General features: G+C 50.6%; 1 protein-coding gene and 1 long non-coding RNA gene across 2 annotated transcripts; one reads left to right on the forward strand and one right to left on the reverse strand.

Moving 5' to 3' along the window:
* Positions 1 to 8276: 8276 nt before the first annotated feature.
* LOC130605502 (uncharacterized) lies at positions 8277 to 9640 on the reverse strand. The gene is made up of 2 exons (XR_008973725.1): positions 9564 to 9640; positions 8277 to 8398 (listed from the first exon to the last, which is right to left on the reverse strand). It is a non-coding gene; the product is annotated as an uncharacterized LOC130605502 (long non-coding RNA).
* Positions 9305 to 19565, forward strand: DUSP5 (dual specificity phosphatase 5). Its single transcript, XM_057421014.1, has 4 exons — positions 9305 to 9867; positions 14139 to 14281; positions 15668 to 15887; positions 17931 to 19565. Exons 1-4 carry the CDS (start codon positions 9474 to 9476, stop codon positions 18329 to 18331), a joined length of 1158 nt encoding a protein of 385 aa, XP_057276997.1. The 5' UTR covers positions 9305 to 9473; the 3' UTR covers positions 18332 to 19565.
* The last annotated feature ends 1584 nt before the right edge of the window (positions 19566 to 21149 follow it).

Below are 21149 nucleotides of genomic sequence, written 5' to 3' on the forward strand. Positions count from 1 at the left end.
CACAGCCCAAAAGCCATGTTCTGTAGGAGCTTCAGCACACATTCGTGGAGCAAACCTCTGCAGTGGTGTGAAATGTGATGGCCTCATGTTGGTCTTCAGCCAGAGGTTGTACTCCACAACCTGGAGCTGGAGGAAAGGCTGGTGCAGGATGGTCCAGCCTCTCCAGTGTGATGACCTCTGGCTCAGCTTGGACCCTTCTGTGGATAGTTTAACAAAGAAAAGCAAATCAGAACCCACTGGGTGCAGGAGGGATGGAGCAAGCATGTGTTTATAGGGTTAGTGTTTTCCTTCTGCTCTGGAGGACTGGCTGTTACTTGCTTTATTGGGACAGTAGGCTGAGACTACCTGCTAGCCATAGACTATAAGGTAGCCCTAGAGATCTTCACCATGAGCAGCCAATGTCAGAAGAGGCATTTCCCAGGAGGAACCTGGGAAGGGCTAGAGGAAGAGCCTATCTTTGAAATCCTTAATTTGAAATTAAATAAGTCTTAATAAACCTGGAAATCCCCCTTTTAAATCTGATATAGCAGCCTCTTCTGGGCCCCCAAGCCCTCAGGGAGGAAGTCATTGCGAAGTGAGATTAAATGCACTTAAAGTTAAGGGGCCAGGGAGGTGGGGACCCAAGGCCTGTCTGCACTTGTGTAAGCCAAAGCATCAGTCGAAGGAGCTCATTTGAAGGTAGGCCCATACAGGAACAGCCTCTTGTTCAAAGGAGACCATCCTTTCCCAGGAGCAGGAGCTAAATAGAATCATAGAATAGTTAGGGTTGGAAAGGACCTTAAGATCATCAAGTTCCAACCCCCCTGCTATGGGCAGGGACCCCTCACACTAAACCATGTCACCCAAGGCCTCGTCCAACCTGGTCTTGAACACTGCCAGGGATGGAGCATTCACAACTTCCTTGGGCAACCCATTCCAGTGCCTCACCACCCTAACAGGAAAGAATTTCCTCCTTATATCCAATCTAAACTTCCCCTGTTTAAGTTTGAATCCGTTACCCCTTGTCCTATCACTACAGTCTCTAATGAAGAGCCCCTCCCCAGCATCCCTATAGGCCCCCTTCAGATACTGGAAGGCTGCTATGAGGTCTCCACGCAGCCTTCTCCAGGCTGAACAGCCCCAACTTTCTCAGCCTGTCTTCATACAGGAGGTGCTCCAGTCCCCTGATCATCCTTGTGGCCCTTCTCTGGACTTGTTCCAACAGTTCCATGTCCTTTTTATGTTGAGGACACCAGAACTGCACACAATACTCCAGGTGAGGTCTCACAAGAGCAGAGTAAAGGGGCAGGATCACCTCCTTGGACCTGCTGGTCACGCTCCTTTTGATGCAGCCCAGGATATGGTTGGCTTTCTGGGCTGCGAGTGCACACTGAAGCCGGCTCATGTTCATTTTCTCATCAACCAACACCCCCAAGTCCTTCTCCACAGGGCTGCTCTGAATCTCTTCTCTGCCCAACCTGTAGCTGTGCCTGGGATTGCTCCGACCCAGGTGTAGGACCTTGCACTTGGCCTGGTTAAACTTCATGAGGTTGGCATCAGCCCACCTCACAAGTGTGTCGAGGTCCCTCTGGATGGCATTCCTTCCCTCCAGCGTATCAACCGAACTACACAGCTTGGTGTCATCGGCAAACTTGCTGAGAGTGCACTCAATCCCACTGTCCGTGTCAGCGGCAAAGATGTTAAACAAGACCGGTCCCAACACCGATCCCTGAGGGACACCACTTGTTACTGGTCTCCAGCCGGACATTGAGCCATTGACCACAACTCTTTGCGTGCTGCCATCCAGCCAGTTCTTTATCCACCGAGTGGTCCACCCATCAAATTGATGTCTCTCCAATTTAGAGACAAGGATGTCGTGTGGGACAGTGTTGAACACTTCACACAAGTCCAGGTAGATGACATCAACTGCTCTACCCCCATCCATCAGTTCTGTAGCCCCATCATAGAAGGCCACCAAATTGGTCAGGCAGGATTTGCCCTTAGTGAAGCCATGCTGGCTGTCACCAAGCACCTTGTTGTTTCTCATGTGCCTTAGCATGCCATCCAGGAGAATCTGCTCCAAGATTTTGCCAGGCACAGGTGAGACTGACTGGTCTGTAATTCCCCAGGTCATCCATTTTCCCCTTCTTGAAAATGGGGGTTATATTTCACTTTTTCCAGTTGTCAGGAACTTCACCTGACTGCCATGATTTCTCAAATATGATGGGCAGTGGCTTCGCAACTTCATTTGCCAGCTCCTTCAGGACTTGCAGATGGATTTCATCAGGTCCCATAGACTTGTGCACATTCAGATTTTTAAGATGGTCTCAAACCAGTTCCTCTCCTACAGTGGTCCCAAGGTCTTCATTCTCACAGTCCCTGCGTCTGCCTTCCAAGACTTGGGTGGTGTGGTCAGAGCCTTTGCCAGTGAGGACCGAGGCAAAGAAGTCATTAAGAACCTCAGCCTTCTCCAAATCCTGTGTAGCCAGTTCTCCTGAGAGCTTCCTGAGGTGCCTGTGTTCTCCCTTGTCTGTTTTTTATTTGCTATGTACCTGTAGAATCCCTTCCTGTTATCCTTAACATCCCTAGCCAAATTTAATTCTAACTGGGCCTTAGCTTTCCTAACCTGGTCCCTAGCTTCCCAGACAACATCCCTGTACTCTTCCCAGGCCACCTGTCCTTGCTTCCACTTTAAATAAAAGTTGACTTTGTCATACTTACAAGGGCTTGCTGGAGGTGCAGTCTGCAAACAGAGCAGCAAGGTGGTTTCTGTTGTAGGAGTTCCTGTGCAACAGGCATTTGCCATATCTGCAGAGGAAATCAGCGATGTCACCCCACGGGCTCTTTTCCGCCCGTAGGAAAGTGTGGCGAAGACTCGTACTATAAGCAGCAGCATCGCATTGAGAACAGTTTCCAATACAAAATTGACTTAAAAGGAGCCAAGGCACTGCCTTGGTTCCGCTTTGGTAATGCCAGTGTAAATCATCACCCAGGTCCTGCTGGTCTCAGATCATGCCCTTCCTACAGGGCAAAGGTGAGCAAATGCATGGCAGGGATCATGCAGGTGGTTTAACTCTCCTGTTTTTAAATGAACAGCATTTTTGTTAGTATTTACTTCCACAATTACTTCTGCTTAAATATAACTATGTATTTTATGGGCTTAGCATATGATACCCTTTTTGCTGGTGAAATACAGGGTGCAAAATGCCCCTCCTGGCACGAACCAGTTTGATGCTCAGAATGAAAGCTGTAATGGGTTGAGAGTGATGGGGGTGTTTTATGTTATGAAGATGCTCGAGTGGGCTGTGCCATCAAAAGGATACAGAGTGGAAGCCACATCCTGCCGGCTTGGGTAATCCATAAAAGAGCTTTCAGTGTTTTCCCTTGGAGTAACAGCTTTAAATTTTAATAAGCTGTAGCGTACTTTCACCGGATGTCATAAGCTGATACAAAGTTTAAATGGGGTTAAGTAAGTAGGAGCCTAGGAGAAAGGAACATAAAAGACGTAAATTATTTCCTCTCTTTCACAAGTTTGTTTCACCAGGTTTATTGAGGGGGGGGAATAATATTTAATTCAAATGATTTTTTTCTTCTCTGGATGATTCAGAGGTCAGGGGTTGGAGACAACCCTTGAAGCAATGAAATCAATCAAGTTGCTAATTCAGGTTGCTTTGTCATTTACCAACGATATTTACCAAGTCACAGACTTGTGTGCCTGAACATGATCCACACAAGCCCGTAACGCAAGGATTTGTAGGCAGACTCTTTGAAAGGTCACCTAGCCCACCCCTACCCCCAGGCAGGATCGGCTCTGTGTAAGTCTGTCCAGATAGGCCATTGTTCAACCTGTTCTTGGAGCCTCAGCAGTGGAGAGCAGCAGCACGGTCACTCAAGAAGCTTCCCCCATCTACAGGCAGATGTGCCTGCCTTCACTTCAAGCCCATTACCCCCCATGTTACCGTGTGTGAAAGAGGAGGTCTGGTTTATCCTCTTCCTCTTTGCAGCTCTGGGTGGCACATTTGCTATCACCGCAGCCTCCCCCAGCCCAGCGGCTCCAACTGCTTCCTCTTTCCCCTCAGCTGCCTTCTAGATGCACTGCAGCAGACCCAATACCATCCAGAAATACCATCTAGGGTGATACCCAAAGCCTACATCTACCTTCTGCTTGTTTTCTCTTTGCAAAGGTGGGATAAAGAGGGGTTAGGGGCATGGGATGTGCGGTGCCATGCTTGGAGCTGGGTAATCCTAGAGAGTTTGTTTGCATCATGACCCACTGCTCTCACTGCCTATGCCTTGCAAACTCAGGGGCTGTGGAGTGGGGTTTTTTCCTGCTACTGGCAGTGCTATAGAAAACAGAGGTGTAATGGGGTTTACTGTGTTTATTTTGTTTGCTTCTGTGTAGCCAACTGAAATGGCTTCAAAACATTCTCAGCTAAAAGCATCAGCTACTCCATTTTGAGCTTAAAAAGTCATTTCTGTACCCAGGAGATGTACTCGTTCTCAGTGGAGTGGGCATAGTAACACGCACTGTGCAGTGGATTATATCTATGTGATTATACCCTCTAGGCAACAACCTGGTGCTTAAGAAATGAGTCACTCAGAAAGACCAAGGCTGAGGGAATCAGGTTCAGTGATTATAAGATTTGCTTCCAAAAGATCTGGACCAAAGTAATCAGTGTTCCCCCAAGATATGCTTGTGCTAATAGCCAATTCGGTGGTTTATGTAAGAATATTTTATGTCATTTGATGGGTCCCAACAGTCTAAAGAAGCAGTAACCACACACAAGGACTAGGATTCACAGTGTGAGAGGCTGGATGGGCTCTGATGGGCAGGAATAGCCAGGAGATGTGAGTGAAAACCTGCCCTGGCTAATGATGGCTGTGCTAGTAGGGGGAGATCTGCCAATGCAGAATAGGAGCAGGTTTCTGGGAAATACATCCAGGAAAAGGGAAGAGACAGGACTAGAAGGCAAGAAATGCGTGCGGGGAAACAGTGGCAGGAAGAGGAAAGAACAAATGAGAACTGGCAAGTTGATAAAAGAACAAAAGGGCTTTGTCTCACATTAAAGGCAGCCAACTACACAAATCATTTTCCCATGTAAGAAATTACTGCTGCTACCCCAGGGATGGTACATGGTTGCAAATGGGAAGATGGGTTCTTTACATTCATAACTGGGTCTGCAAGTGCTCCATCAATATGGCTCATGATGCTCTGAGCCACGTCAGGCGAGTGGAGAAATTGAAACTTGACTGTGCAGATAGCTGTAATCCCTGTTTTACAAACTGACTGTCCATCTGTACGTGGGAATAAGTCATCAGCTGGTGGAACAGAAAGAACAGTGGCTTCTAAAAGGAGACAGGAGGATCAGTTTATTCCTCTTTCACTCCTGACAGCAGCTGTTGACAGCAGCGTGCAGCAGTCAGTGGAGCCACATAGGTATGAGTCAGGTAAGAATCAGGCGTAAGCCTGAGATTCCCTTTCAGCCTGATTTTCAGAAGTGCTGAGCGCAGGCAGCTCCTATTGAAACCAAGGCACCGTTTAGCTTAATTCTGGTTTACGGCAGCAGAGCTGGGAATATAAACCACGTCTGAGAGGCACCTGGGCCACAATAAATATGAATTTGTTTGGTTCTCCATAATTGCATAGGCTATGGCATGCATTTTTTCCTAATTCTTTGGGAATAGTCACTTATGATTACGGATTTGTTACAAAACGTAGATTTAAAGTGAAAACTGCATGAACTCTCTTTTTTATTATAAATGCCCAAGCAGTTACTGATCTATTTATTAGCTTTCTGGGGTAAGAAGAAAGATTCCAGCTTAACATCATATCTATGGGGCCATAAAGTGAGGGGGGTGGTTGCCATGACACAGAGTCTGTGTATGAGAGTGCTTTACATCCTCTAGAATCAGCTTTTGGCAATGGGGTTTTCTGCTAGACTGAGAGAAAACTGATGTTCATGATCGAGTCTGGTCTTTAGACTTTGTCTCAAGAGTGACTAAGTCATGACACCGGTGAGGTCTCAACTTGACAATCCCCTATTGCCACTGCTCGGCTGTCCATAGCCCAGGGTATAAATTTACCTGTCTTCCAGCTCTCCATTTACCGGCACGAGCTTATCTCACTGCTTGTGCTGTAAGCATTTCAACAGCAGCCACTCTAAAATTAGAAACTGATGTTATGGAAAACTTAATAACATTAAAGAAATGCCAACCCATCTTCTCTGCTGTCTTGGGCTGTGCTTTGTTCCTCTGAGGCATTCCTTGCATTTCACAACCGACGGGAGGATGGGGGCTCAGGACTGTGCTCCAGCAGGGATACATGATATAGCTCTGGCCCCAGACTAGGATCCCACAGCATTTATGGATCCCCCTGACGTGCCTTCTCCTCAGCCCCCTTTCCAGCAATAAGATTGCTCACTGGCTTTCTCTCACCTTTGATCTTGGGGTTAACGCTTTGGGGAGACAAGCACACTTGTAGCTCCCAGCACAGGGCATCCCTTGTCTCAGCTCAGGCAAACTGAGCCCTAGAAACTCAGCTGATCCTGACTCTTTTCCTCCCCAGGAAACACATTTCCCATTCATTTAGTCACCTAAGCCCCTTTTAAAAGCTTCTTTTGAGTTGTATTCTCTCCAAAAGGCAGCATCTTGCACTAGAGCCATGCCTGCTGGCTGCTCCCCCGTGGATGCTGCACCCTGGGACCTTTTACCTGGGGTAGGGGTTCAGTTGTAACCCCAGGAGCTGGAGCCTCTCCTCCCCAGCTGCAGTGAGGATTTCCCTTCATAGCGCTGTGAACAGGCAGAAACAAAGAGCTCAGAGGAGGTGGGGAGGGGAGATGGGAAGAATGAGCTGGGTTAGGGGAAATACAGCCTGGAAGTAAAGGAAAGGACTAGTTGATCTGAAAGCCCCGATAAAAGCCCAAGACAAAGGACGAAAGAGCCTGGGAGATTATCAAGGGGAAGCGGGAGGAGGAGCAGAAAGATGCAGCAGACCCCAAGTGGGAATGATGTAAAGTGCTGCAGGGAGGAGGGGAGTTTCCTACCTAGAGCAGAGGGTGGTTTAAGTTACTCAACCACCTCCGCTTACAGGAATCGAGCCCCTTTCTCCCTTCTGGCTGGGAGCACCTGAAAAAAGAAGGAGCTGCTCCAGCAGGGAAAAAGTATCCCTGTCCATCCCACAACCCTGACAGCATCAGCCCCGATTGCTCATCTATTTCCAAGTACAACCGAGTCATTTCGCTGGTGGGCAGAGAAGTCAGGGACACTTTGCGTGTCCAGCACCCTGCAGTGAGGAAGCATTAGTACTGCTGTTGTTAGCCTCGTTATTTTCTTCTAATAAAAAGGTGGCCATGACTCACTCCATTAAGAAACAAAAGCAGAGCTGTAATCTACTGAAAGGCAGTTGTTTGGATGCTCGGCATTAGGTGTGTAAAAGCAGGAAGGTCAGCTGCAGGTCAGGTCTGGTCATGTTCACCCTGCCCAGGACAGGCCAAACTTCAGGTATTCCCCATAGAGGTTGTTTGCTGGGGTGGTGTGATCTGCCCCCTTCACTTCAGCCGGGGGGGGGGTTGAAGCTCTCTTTCCCACCCCTCCACATATTTCACTTGGGTTTCCTGAGAGGAAATGATGCTCTCGTGTGACTCCACTGGCCCCCCGCTTCCTCCCGGGAGGGAGGAGCACGCTAGCGCCTGCCCGGAGCCCCTCTCACCCTCCCTGTGCCGCACTGGGACCAGATCTCCAGCTGGGCTGTTACTGGGGGAGCGAGCCCCCAGGGAGCCAGGCTGCTTCTCAGGGAGGAAGAAGCCGCTCCTGAGGCTGGGAGGCAGGAAAGGCAGGTTATGTTCAGGAGGTTTCCTGTGGTGGGATCAGTCACTGTGCCCCTGACAGTACCAGATTGCCCCCCTGGTGAAAAATACAGGGGAGGAATCAGCCCGCCCATGGGATGATGTGAAGGTTTTCAGCACGGCTGTGGCCATGGCTTCTCGTGGTGGGGATCTGGTTCTGGCAGGGACCACACTAGCACATGGGGACACCCAACCCAGCCATGCAGCTCTGGCCATGTCCATGATGGCTGCAGGAGCAGGGAAGGAACTGCTTTGCATGACGGCAGTGGCCAGGTGAAGCACCCACGCTAAGGCGCTCCGTGAACATCTGCCCCTACCCACAAGCTGCTTCTATTTTTGTTCCACCTCGTACCCTGAGTGACTCAGAGGAGGGGAAAAGGGGGGTCAGGTTAGAAGAAGCCAGCCGGGGGCTGCGGGGGGGAGCGTTGAAAGAGGAAGATGAGGAGAAGGTGCTTCGAAACCAGTAGTTGCTATTCTTTTAATCAGCCTGAACCTTTTCCTCCGCACTCAGCCTCTTTCATGCTTCTCTGTTTCAGCTGCAGGCAATCTGAGGCAGCGATGGCACTTCCTGCCTCCTATTGAGGTGAACATACTTTCAGGGCACCATCAGAATAAATGACGCCTTGCTCTTAGACAGCTCCACTGTAATCTCTGGGGCCGCAGTGAGCTGGAGCTCATCCTTTTGCCCAACTTCTTCCAGGAATTTCCAGTTCTCTTTTTGGTCGCTTTGCAAGACTTATCTACAAGGAAAAGGCAAGTGCCCAATTTCCTAATTCCTGTGCATCTTAGTGTCTTGGCTTCTGGACACAGGCACAGGCAGAGGTCTGTCATGTATGTCCTGCCGGTCCATGAGGCACAGTCTCGCAGCCTTAAAGCCCACCACAAGGAAAGGGACGCAAGACCCCTCCTCAAACAGCCATGCAAGCAATTTTTCCCATTGCAGGTGTCCTCCATCCCTGACCCGCTCTCCAAGCACTCATTCATTCTGCAGGAATGGCGCATCTTGCTTTGTCCCAAGCTGCTACTCCTCGTTTCCTCCTTTGCTGCCAGATAACCGCATCCCCGAGGATATTCCCCGGGCAGCCCACGCTTATAGCTGTGATCAACCTTTGCTGGGGGGGAGAACATGCACAGAGAAGGGGGAACAAGGGGAACTGAAACCCCTCTTTGCAACCTGGTGTGAGAGCCCTGCTCCAGCACTGCCATTCCTCCTTCCCCCGTTCCCTCTCCCTCCCTCCGCTCCCGGGGCAGGGGTGATGCCGGGATGAGCCTGGGGCCGATGACTGGAGAATTTTTGCGGCGTTTTTCAGCTTCCTCTGCCTCCAGCCTGACTAACGCTGCCTGCGCGCCCGCGGCCCCCGCCGCGCAACGGCGGAGGGAGGGGATCCCCGCCAGGGGGCGGTGCAGCCGGGCGGCACGGGGCGGGGGATGCCCATATTTGGCAAGCGGGCGCGTCACTCCCCTTATATGGGCAGTGTCGTCAAGGCCCGGCCTCCCATTCATATAAATGCCCGGTGGCGGCAGCCGGGATTCCCTGCCCGGGGTCGGCGCGGAGCCGCGGTTCCTCCGTCCCTCCCGTCCTATCGCCGCGCTCCCGCGCTAGCACCGGGACTCCCCAGCCGCTCTCCCTGCTCCTGCCCCGCTGCCGGCATGAAAGTCACGTCCCTTGACTGCCGGCAGCTGAGGAAGCTCCTGCGGAAGGAGCCCTCCCGCTGCCTGGTGCTGGACTGCCGGCCCTACCTGTCTTACTCGGCCTCCTGCCTCCGCGGCTCTCTCAACGTCAACCTCAACTCCGTGGTGATGCGGCGGGCCCGCGGCGGGGCCGTGCCGCTCCACTTTGTGGTGCCCGACGAGACGGCCCGGTCCCGGCTGCTGCTGGGCGGTGAAGGGGCGGCCGGGACCGCTCGGCTGGCGGCCGTGGTGGTGCTGGACCAGGGCACGGGGCACTGGCAGAAGCTGAAAAAGGACAGCACGGCACAGATCGTCCTCAATGCCCTGCTCTCCAGCCTGCCCGAGGCTGGGGCCAGGGTCTGCTTCCTGAAAGGTGAGAGGGGCAGCGGGGAACGGGAGGGTAGGAGTTTAGGAGGGCGATTTGGATCGATCCCCACAGCCTCTCCGGCTGGCGGCGGCCCCGCAGTGGTCCCGTTCCTTTTCCGCCACCACCCCCCCACCTCCCCCGATTAACGTGGTTGTTGTTGGAGGGCAGGGAGGTAACGCCGGGATTTCGTTTCTTTTCCACCCACTGGACATAAATCCCGGATAGACTCGGCGGGCTGAGCTGAAATGCCTTTCCGCTCACCCCCGCCGCACGTTTAATAAGCTGATGGGAAGCAAAGAATATTAGGGAAGAAGAGCAAAAGTTGAGGATTATCAAAGGGAGAAGTGGGCGAGAGGGATCGGGGCTGCGTGGAAAATAAAATCCGCCCCTTGGGGAAAAGGAGACCCGAAGCTGCCGCTTCTCGCTCTCCGCCCGGTGACACGGGGCGGCTCGTGTTGGGCGCCCGAACCCCGGGGATCGTTGCCTGCTCCTCCACCCGAGAGCTCTGTCTCCCCATCGGGCACACCGAGGAAGCCCATAGCCAAAATTCCGGGTTTGTTGGGGGACAGAAATACCTCCTCACGTGTATTATAGCCCTTTGATTGAGGCTCTTTTTCTTCCGTGTAACTCGGACACAATAAAACGATAAAAAGAAATCTCAGCCCGCCCTTCCCCTGTTCTCCCACCCCTGCCTTCCCTCTGCTTCTCCAGGCAGCGCCCTTGTCCCTTTGCCCTCTCTGTTGTTCTTGCCCCCTTCCCACCCCTTGCTTGCCCTCGCAGCCGGGCAGTGCTCGGAGCCCGCCCCTGTCACCGCACACCCGGGGCTGCAGGGTTCCCCGGAGGGGACCACGCCGAAGCCGGGGTTCCTAAACACCCCCACTGCCATATCCCGAGGCTGCAAATGGGGAGAAAACCAGGCGATGTTTCTTGAATTAACTGCTCCTGTGTCCTCACTGGCCCGGGTTAATTCACCTCTATTAAGCATTTCGTCATGCCAGTTCTTGCCCTGATGTACTCAGTTTGGTCTCCTATAACTAGCACTGCCCCCAGTACATCCCCAACGGGGAAAAGGCACCACCAACCTGGTACTGCCAGATGCCATGAGGAGGGACACCCCCGCTTGTCTCTGTTCGGTCCCCCCCAAAGCACCAGTTGTACTGCTGCAAGGCAGGGATACTTGCACTGTGCTGGGGCAGTCAAACCCTTAGGGACCTCATTAAACTAAAAATGAAAAAACACTTCCAGGGTCACACCGGGAAGTCTGTGGCAAACCAAGGGCTGAATTAAGCTCTACTGACTCCCAGCCTCCTCATTTCGGTACGAGATCGTCCTCTTCTTATGGACCAGCCCCACACTTTGAGGTGGTGACTCTGGCTGTGGGCAGTTTATCCGGGGTGGGGGTTTGGTGTAGGCTCTACTCTGTGCCTTTTGTGTATTGCAAAGTGTCTTATCTTGAAAACATTCCCCCTTCATGGATGGGAAAGTTTCCTCCTTTTCCTGATGCTGTTCCCCTTTGCTGGAAGTGCTCTGGGTGTCAGGATCAGGCCCATGAAGTCCACAGCTCCGTTTCAGGTCTGATGCAGCCTGAGGAGAGTTGGTGACTCAGTAGGCAGCACTGGTGATTCACCAGGACCACCGACCCCCCCGGAAGCTGTTGTGGTCTGGGGGAAGGTTTCTGTGCAGAGGGGATATAAATCACCCTGAAGCAGTGGGCATTGATCAGAATAAAGGGTCTTCTGGGAGTCTGTAACACCAACTTCTCAAATAACGGGCTGTAAAACCATCAGGAAAATAAAACCTCCTTGAGGTTCCCTTTGTATTCCTGTTCTCCCTAAGAGTGGGAGAGCTGGGAGGAGGTGTTGGTTACTTAAGGGCTAAGATGGTCTCACCTTGGCCAGCTTGGATGGGGCTTGGAGCAGCCTGGTCTAGTGGAAGGTGTCCCTGCCCATGGCAGGGTGTTGGGACTGGATGGTTTTTAACGTCTTTTCCAACCCAAACTGTTCAATGATTCTATGTTATGAGCAGGTTTCCCCCGCAAGCATGGCCCCAGGCAAGGGGCAGCTAGTATAGGCAAGTAGGCCAAATGGTACAGTAAGCCCTATTCCATCCCTCACTTTCTTCCTTTCAGGGGAGTGAGCATGTCATATCTTTCATCTGTGTAGGTGCAGTTTCATTATGGGTGAGCTTCAGTCCCAGCCACAGCACTGGTTGTGTGGTGGAGGGAAGATCATGCAGCAAGATAAAATAAGGACTCTTCCCTTGGTGCTGACAAGGATTCTATTATCTATTGATTAAAACCAAAGCAGCCCAGCTCTCTGCGATGAGCCATCTAGTATTTGCAGAAATGACCTCCGGGAAGCTAGGTTGAGTGGGGAGGGGGAAGAGGAGATTGCTGGAGGATGGGATGAGGAGATGACTCACTGTAAGAATGGCCTGCAAATATCCTGATCCTCAAGGCTTGTAATTAACCATTCACCAGCTGCATGCGTTTGCTGCCCCAGAGACATGAGCCATGCATGTCTGTTCGAACACACACGCCGATTTGGCTGGCGTGGATTTCTGTGTTCATTCAAGAGTAGAAACAACAACACAGGGAGTCAATGGCTATTTATATAAGCATATTTTTCCTATGCAATGGCAGTGGTTGGAGGCCAGGGAGGAGATAAGGTCAGCTATGCAAAACAAGAGGATTTAAAAGTCTTCCCTGTGAAGGGCAGTTGGAGATCAGGGAAGCGGAGGAGTGTGGAGAGCTGCCTGTGCTTGCTGGCTTTTCACACTGCAGGTTGTTAGGGATATTTTATCGACCCAGTTGTTGTGGATATCACTTTATCACACACACAAACACCCCTTATGGTCTCCATGGTCCCTTGGCTGCTTGACCTGCTGTGAGCTCTGGGGCGTGCTGACTGCTTGTGGCTAGGGAGTAGGAGGAAAGGTGCAGGTGCTGGGTGCCAGCTCACTGCCAAGTCACCCTCCAGCCCTCCGTCATGGAACACACTTTCATCACCCTCAGTGGGCTTTGGATCGTGCTGGCCTCTTGCAACACGAGGACCCCACGGCAGGGCTGAGTGGGCGACGGTAGCACGTCATGAATTCGAGCACACATCTGCTCAAACATTGCAAACCAATGACACAGCAGTGGTACGGAGCCGAAATGTCAAGGTACCAGGCAGCCCGTGGTAGGGGCCCTGCGGCTGCTCAGATCTTCAGTGCTTCCTTTGTTTCATAACCTTTCCTTGCACCGGGCACCTGCACTGACCCCGCTTATCAGGGTGAACCAGTTGCAGGTGAATGAATCACATTGGGGTTTTGCTTTCTGAGCTGTGTTTACTTGAGGGCCCTGCTCTGGAGGATTATTGAATCTGGCTGCTCAAGAGTTTTCGCAATTGATTTGGGTTCTGAAAGAGCACAGGTGGCAGACATGTGGCACGCCACTGACGTTTCCAGGCTGCTTCTGCTACCTGGCTTATTCACATTCATTTTAGAGATCCTGTGTTTCCGTGCAGTGTATTCCCAGCCTGGAAACAGGGTGATTTAGCTGACGACAAACTTTGAGTAACAATGTAATAACAGGATTAATTCCTTTTCATTAGCAGTGCACTGAATGAAATGAATGCAGCCCTTAACCATGCAGGATAGCTCATGTGGGGCTATTCAGTTGTCAAGTGCTGTCACAGGATTTCATTAAGTTTTATAGCTGTTATTTAATAGATTGGTTTCAGTGGGACTGTCTTCATTACCTCGCCGTCTCGTGCATTGTGGTGATTAATGACACAGTTGCAAGCATCCCCCTCTTGTGCTTATGTCCGTTCAGAAATGCAAGTAAAATAGTCCTCATGCTGTCACAGTGTAAATAGTAATGACAGATTTAGAGATGAATCCTGAGCACAGACATCTTCATCTCAAACACTGGGAATACTGCTCTTACATAAAACCTGTGGGAGGGAGTTTAGTCCCTGCTGTACTGAAGTTAATGGTTGATAGATTCGATAGAATTACATTCACTAACAGTTTTAATCTGGATCCACCAGCTTTTGGCAAGTTAATAATTGTCAGCAGTAATAGAGGTTTTACTTTGGGTGCCTGAAGCCTTTTAAACAAAGGCATTTCTCAGGGGAGCACTATCCCTCATTAACCCCCTGGGGCCCATCGCTGTGCAGCGCTATCCCACTGCATTGCAACCGATGGAGCCTCATTTCTCCTCTAGTTAATTAAACCAGGTTTTGCAAGCACAAACATTCATATCTTCCTTTTTCTTTTTCCCTTTTTCTCCCTAGGGGGTTATGAAACCTTTAACTCGCAATATCCTGAGTGCTGTGTGGATGGAAAACTCATTTCCCTGGAGAGGACTGAGGCAGAGAGAAACCTTGCCAGCCACTGTGAGAAGCAGAGCACCAACCACAAACCTGCTTATGACCAGGTATGTGTCACGGCTGCAGTGGATGATCTTCCCCATGGGTCTTCTTCCCCCCTACCTCTGGGCTCTGGAGGCTGGCAGGGTGCTGGTGGCCCTTGTGCTGATGTGGGCTGTCAGTAAGTTGTCACAGTCCGAGTTGACAGCCCATGTGCTGAATAAGATGCCCTGGTCAGCGTTGCCTCTGCCTGGTTTCAAAATTAGGCAATAGAAGGAGTAAAAACACCCTGTCCAGCCCCAAAACTGTATCTGTGTCCCATCTATCACACAGCCCGGCAGCAGCTCATGCCTCCCCAGGAGACTTAAAATGAGTAGTAGAGGAGAGGCTGCCAGGAGCATCATTTTCCAGCAGGCAAAGTAGTATGCACTGCTTGAGCCTCCTCTGAGAGCCCAGGAGGAATCTGAGCCTGGTGGAGAGGGCCATTGTTGTAGGGCCACTTCTGAAGAGGCTGTGGCTCCTGAGAGCCGCCCTTGGGCAGGGGAAGCCGGGTTTCCACAGGGGAAGTCACTGCATGCTGGCCCAGCCCAGGGAATACGTGTGCTCCGAGATGTCACCCTGCGGTCAGGCTGCTTCCGCCGAGGCGTGCGTTTCCTGGCACTCGGGGGGAGCCCCTGGTGATGCCCCCGTGCATCTCCCACCGCAGGCTCCATCCTTCCGCCCTGTGTGGTTCCTGCCTGTCCCCGGTGTGTGGACCCTGCAGTGGGGGCAGCTGTGGGGGTGGAAAGCTGTTTTCTCACAGCTGGGGGCTGGCAGCAGCGCTTGTGCATCATGGAAAGTTACCTGTGATCTCAAAACCCTGGTGTCAGGCGATGGCTGGTTTTGTTTCTTTCACAGTCTCGTCACCCAGCCTTTGCTTGCGCTGAGGAAGGAGGAACCGAGATGACATCTCGGGGCGGGTGACGCAGTGGGTGCTGCTCTCCAGGGAGGTGTGAGGGGATGAGGAGCTCCAATTTTATTGCTTTACTTCAGCTTTGGAGGTTTAAGTGGAGGGGCTGAGCCCTGGGCTGAGTTAGAGCAGCCTCCTCCTCTGTCCTCCTTTTCCTCCCTCCTCAGAGGTGGCTCCCCACCTCGCCTGTGTTTTGGTAAAGCCCCGGAGGGAATGGACCTCTCGCATCTGAAAGCGCTTTGGTTGCATCCTGAGGGGCAGCACTTTAAAGAAAGCCAGAAACACCCTGCACGTGAGTGGGCTGGATGTAACTTTGTGCTTCACAGATGTGGATAGGAAAATGAAAACCTTCTTGCTGCGTGGGCTTTGCCATCGCACTGATTTTCTGGCCAGCAGCACTGGGGTCCAACAGCACCAGTGGGAGAGGGAGCGGGCACCCACGCAGGGTATCAGGACTTAAATACTCTTGGAAAGGAATTACATGTTTCTGCTCCTTCTCTTCCAGGGTGGTCCAGTTGAAATCCTGCCTTTTCTCTACCTTGGTAGTGCCTATCATGCTTCCAAGTGCGAGTTTCTCGCCAACCTGCACATCACGGCCCTGCTCAATGTCTCCAGGAAAAGCTCAGAGTCCTTCAAAGACCAGTATTGCTACAAATGGATCCCAGTGGAGGACAGTCACACAGCAGACATCAGCTCACACTTCCAGGAAGCCATTGATTTCATTGGTAGGTCCAAATGAATATGTTTCCAGACCTTCATGTATTTTAAAGTCATTTATTTTAAAAGACGTGTTGGTGGGAAGGACACATAGTTTTATGTATGTTCCCAGATGTCCAGCAAAAGTTTATGCTCCCTCCTTCCCAAGCATTTCTCCTGGTAGAGGGATTTCTATGAGGAAGGAAGGAAGGAGGGACATTCAGAGCAATGTCTTTGTCCTCTCCAGGCTGAGAGGCTCAGGAGAGGAAATGCCTCCTCTTGACTGCCATCAGGCAGATGAGGCACGTAGCTGGGTAGATCCATTTTCAAAGCAAGCGTAGGTGTAACTTCAGCATGACAAGGAGCAAAGACGTATGGTTGAATAACACCAAAGTCTATTGATTTTTTGCAAAGGAAGAAAACCTTATTGTTTCCTTGGCCTCGCATACCAGACCCTAGAAAAGCCAGGTGAAGCAGAGTGAGCTTATTACTTTGCTCTGCTGCGATATCCTAAAGCCAGTGTCTTAGAAATCCAGTATCTCCCTTTGTCACAGAGCTCCTTCCATTGCTCATTTTGTTCGTACCAGTATCCCACCCTTAAATACCTGGATGCAAAGCAATGAAGATGCCTTTAGAAAACTCTGGGCCATCCCTTTCAAATCTTCCTGTATAAGGCTGGGGAGGTGAGTGCGCATCAGCTCTGCCAGGTAGCACAAGGGAGAGGCTCCTTGTACAGTGCGGTTTAGTGGGGTGGAGCAGCTGGAGACAGGGTGGTGGTGAAATCAGTGCTGTTGCTCTCCAGGAACATTCAAGAGAGAAACAGAATAAACCCCCAGTTACAGATTCACTGGGCTCATTGCTCAACGGAGCTCAGTCCTTCAGCAGTGCAGGCAGAACTGCAAAAACCTTCCCTTCTTGGTACCTCTCAGGGAAAGGATAATTGATGACATTCTTCTGCCCCATCCCCAGCCCCTTCCGATAATTGAGTCAATTGGAAACTTCCCAGGTTGAGGATGACTTTAGATTTCACTTTCTTTTAAATCTGGGTGTGTGGTGTCAATGCTGCAGATGACTCAAGTCCATGTCTTCCTTATTTTGTGCGGTAGTTAAATATAACCGGTTGTGGTGGCACCAGTCCCCAGGCAGACAATTGAAGACAGGCAAATGATAACTTGCTCAGCTCTGCGTTGTTCCACTGAGTGCTACACTCAGCTCAGTTATCCATAAATTGGAGCCTGAACATATTGCTCAAGGCAATAGAGCAAAGAATGTCTATTTTTGAACTGTAGTTTTTGTGTGGAAAGGGTTTATTTTAAGCACATTCTCTTTAATCTAATAACAATCATTGTGTTGTGTGAGTAACCACAGTGGCTCCTGTTGTGTAAAATGGGTGCTTTGCATAAGCCTTTTATATCCTGACTTAAGTCCAAGCATCCTTTAACCAGGCTGTAATTAGTAACTGCCTACCAGCCCTTGTGTGCTTTGTGGTGAGGCCCCAGGGAGTGAGCTCAGCCTCTCCACCCAAGGGCACCCACCAAGGTCTCAGCACTTGGTACTGCCATGTGCTGCTAACCAGCCAAACAGGGAATTAGGACTTAGAAGTCCTGGTTTTCTAGCAAAGCTGATGAGATGAAGGCAGCCCTGCAGCATCTGAAAGACCTGATGGTTTGGGCTTGGGTCAGCACTTTGAGCTCAGGCAGAGAAGCGAGGGTACAGCAAACGCAAGCATTGCCCAGATACCTGATCTCTATCTTGCAATGCTCTGCAAAGTCAGTTGTTCCAAAAAAGAAAAAGGCATGTGGGAAGGAGAAACGGAAGCAATTTCCTAAAAAATACAGAAAGAACCAAATCAGGACACACAGATTCTGAAATCAAGTGCCATCTGCAGCTCAGCTCCATCTCTGGGTTTTGTCCCTCTTCTCTTTTAATCTCCATGTTACCCTTAGTACTCAATGAAGGAACAAGCCTCTCTTTGCTGATGGACTGTCTGTACCTTCAGTGCTGGGTGCATGTCACAGTGTCTCTGCATCCCCAGTGATAACTGATGTTTGCAACACCTTTTTTTCCCCTAGATCATGTCAGACGAATGGGGGGCAAGATCCTGGTGCACTGCGAAGCGGGGATTTCACGCTCTCCCACCATCTGCATGGCGTATCTCATGAAGACAAAGAAGCTCCGTTTGGAAGAAGCCTTCGATTACATCAAGCAGCGCCGGAGCCTGATCTCGCCAAACTTTGGTTTCATGGGCCAGTTGCTACAGTATGAGTCAGAGATCTTGTCTTCCACCCCCAGCCCCCCCATCGCCTCATGCAAAAGAGAAGCTGCGTCTTTCTTTGCGGAAGAACTGACCTTAGGCAAAGACTTTGAAGGCTCCTGTTTTGCCTTTCCTACCTCAGTGTTGAGTTCTGTGCCCATCCACTCTCCTGTCCACCAGCTGAAACTCAGCCCGATGACAGCATCTTCATCCTGCTGAAAAACCCTGGGAGACCAGAGCTGGTGTGGTTCTCTGATCCGAACTGTGACCCCCAACAAGAACATTTCATGAACGTGCAATAGAGAAACCCCCTCGACTTGGTCCAAGATGGAGTGGTTGTCATGGGTCATACTTCCCGTGTGCTGTGACTGTGAGACACAAGTGTGGCAGGTTCTCTGAACTTTTATGGTCCTTTTTTAAATCAAGAAAGTGCTTTTTTAGGTTTTTATCCAGAGTGTGCACCCACTACTGTATTCCCAGATTCCTCGGGAGCAATGAGAAACCCATTTAGTATGTTCTCAGTTCCCACCTCCTTCCCTTCTTGTTTCTTAAAAGACCCTTATTAAACATTTCAAGCAATAAACAGCAGCAGCAGGAAGGAAAGCAAAGTGAAAAGCATGACCTTTGCATCCGCAGGGGTGGTGGGAGTGAATATTTGTTCTGCTTTACCTCCCGCTTTCCTCCTCCCCTCTCCTGTGTCATGTTTCAGGGAGCAAAGGGCTGGGGTGGTGAGAGGGAGCTGCTTTCCCAGGACAGGGTTGCACAGCCAGGTGAAAATCCCGTCCTGCTCCAGCCTCTGAAGTGTCAGGTATTGACCATAGTGTAACTGGATACCAAACTAGACCATGGATCCATTCAGGTGTTGCATTTCCTGTACTTCTGCATTTGCCTTTGTACTGGATGTGCTTTTAACTAAGGCAGGGGACTTAACAGAAGCTATCAGGCTACCCTGCTGAGCTATTATCCTCCCATCTGTTATTTAAGAACAGCCCTAGAATACTTGAATGTCTCAAATCCTCTGTTCCAGTTAACTTCCCATCAGATAACACTGTAACTGCTGGATTTTACACCAAAAAAACCTGACAAGCTCCAAGCCAACTCTTTCTCCATCCGTTCCCATGTGTTCCTAACTTGTATTGTGTGTGGTCAAGTGGTCTTGTTCAGTGTTATGTGGCTTTTTAGTGTGCGTGTGTGTGGTCACCTTCTAGCCAGCCTTTGTCTGTGAAAACCGGTTTCTCTCTCTTTGGCTTCTGCATCTGCAGGGAGTTCACAATGAGCGTCTCTCTTTGTCTGTTGACCTTTTTATTTTTTGTAATATGTAATTGTATGGGAAATGGCAATAATTTCCAGGAGATCTCGTGAATGTGAAAGAAAACCTGCAATGGGTTTTTATGGAGTGTAAAGACTAATAAAGGAAAAAAAAAAAAAGCCAGGAAAAGAAAGCTTGTTTGTATTTGGAGTGAGCTGCTAAAGTGCTTTGGCAGAGTTTGGTGGCCACAAAGGTCACCTGAGACAAAGTGTCATGGCCCAAAAGTGATGTAAGGAGGTAGAAGAGGAGGGTGAGCATCACTGGGTTCTGCTGAAAGCCTCTAAGGTGCATCTCTAAGGAGGGGAAGACGGTGAGGGGGAGGACTGTTTTAAACAGAATGACATGAGTCACGGTGGCGTCACTTCCCAGCAGCCAGGCAGGAGCTTCTGGTTTGATTCATGCATGTTTTATATAAGATTTGCTATCCTGATGAAGATCTGAGCTAGGCACAGCCCCCACTTCCTTCCTGAGCACGTGCCATGGGATGCTATATGTAATGGCCCCCAGCGTGATGCTCGGTGCCATGGACCACCCGTGAGCATCACGCTGGGGACCATTACATGGGGGTAATACTCATCTATTCGTTTCTTTAAGTGGAAAGCATTAATTTGAAGTGCCAGCATCTCTAAGTCATTTCAGCCCCCTTTTTGGCTGGAAGATCTGGCTCATCACTGCAGCACATTTGTAATTTGCAGCTCCAAGTTATCAAGTTGAAAAGTCTATGGTAGGTGTTTGAGCTACAGAGCATCTCTGTGCCTTGTGGGGCTCATCTCTGTAACTTTTTATCCTAAGGGAAGCAAATCTGACGGGTGAGAAGCCGTCACTGGAGATGAGCCTTGGATTGTTTCCCTGTGTCAGGGGGATGTAGGAGCAGTCCTGCCTGGGATCTGGAAAACCTGAACATGGGAATATGATCCAGGAAAAGCAGATCAATTAATGTTCTGAAAGATGCGATTGCTCCCCTTGGGGAACTGGAAAGTGCTCTCAGCCCCCACAAGCACCCAAGCAGAAAGGCTGCTAGACTTAGTGACAGTGGCTGCATTCTGGAGACCTTGACAGAAAGAGAGTAGCTACTAGCTGTCATTAAAGCAGCATAAAATCCCTTCTTGGAGAATGACCATCTTTGTTCCTCAAGGATGAGGAAACTGAAACCTGTAGAGCTGGTGATGTTTGCCATGGGAACCTTCAGAGCATGAGACAATGGGCTGAAGGGGTTAATGGAGGGGCTGCTGGCCTTGGAAGATTTGACCACTGCAGTGGAAAAGGCCACAGGCCAGGAGGAGGAGCCAGGTATTTAGCAGAGAGGGAAGGGAGCTGCTCTGGTTTAGGAGAGGGACTCTGATCCTGATACAGTGTGGTGGTGGATGGTGTTGGCAGAGGGAGATGCTGGGCTGGGATTCAGCAAGGATGAAGGGCCAAAGCCCTGTGGGAGCCTGAAGAGGGATGGTTGTCATGCCTGGGCAGAGGAGCCTGAGGTTTGTGCTCCTGCTCAGGGAACAGTTCAGTCTACTTGGCTGGTCCCAATCCATGTCTCCTCCCTGCAGAAACAAGCCCCAGCATCCAGGGCAGAGCGGGATGTAAACGCTGCCTCCCAGAGGAACGTGCTCCCCTGCTCGTGTCTGCTTTGCTGTTTCAGTCTAATGTAAGACCTCTGCCCCTAGCTCAGCTCCTTGCTTGGCCAATCCCACCTCTCTGAGGGGACATCACAGCTACCTGACTGCAGGGCTT

This window comes from Pezoporus wallicus, unplaced genomic scaffold, assembly GCF_028554395.1.
Source record: "Pezoporus wallicus isolate ANWC-B61680 ecotype Strahan unplaced genomic scaffold, APGP_CSIRO_Pwel_v1 contig_3365, whole genome shotgun sequence".
Classification (NCBI taxonomy): domain Eukaryota; kingdom Metazoa; phylum Chordata; class Aves; order Psittaciformes; family Psittacidae; genus Pezoporus; species Pezoporus wallicus.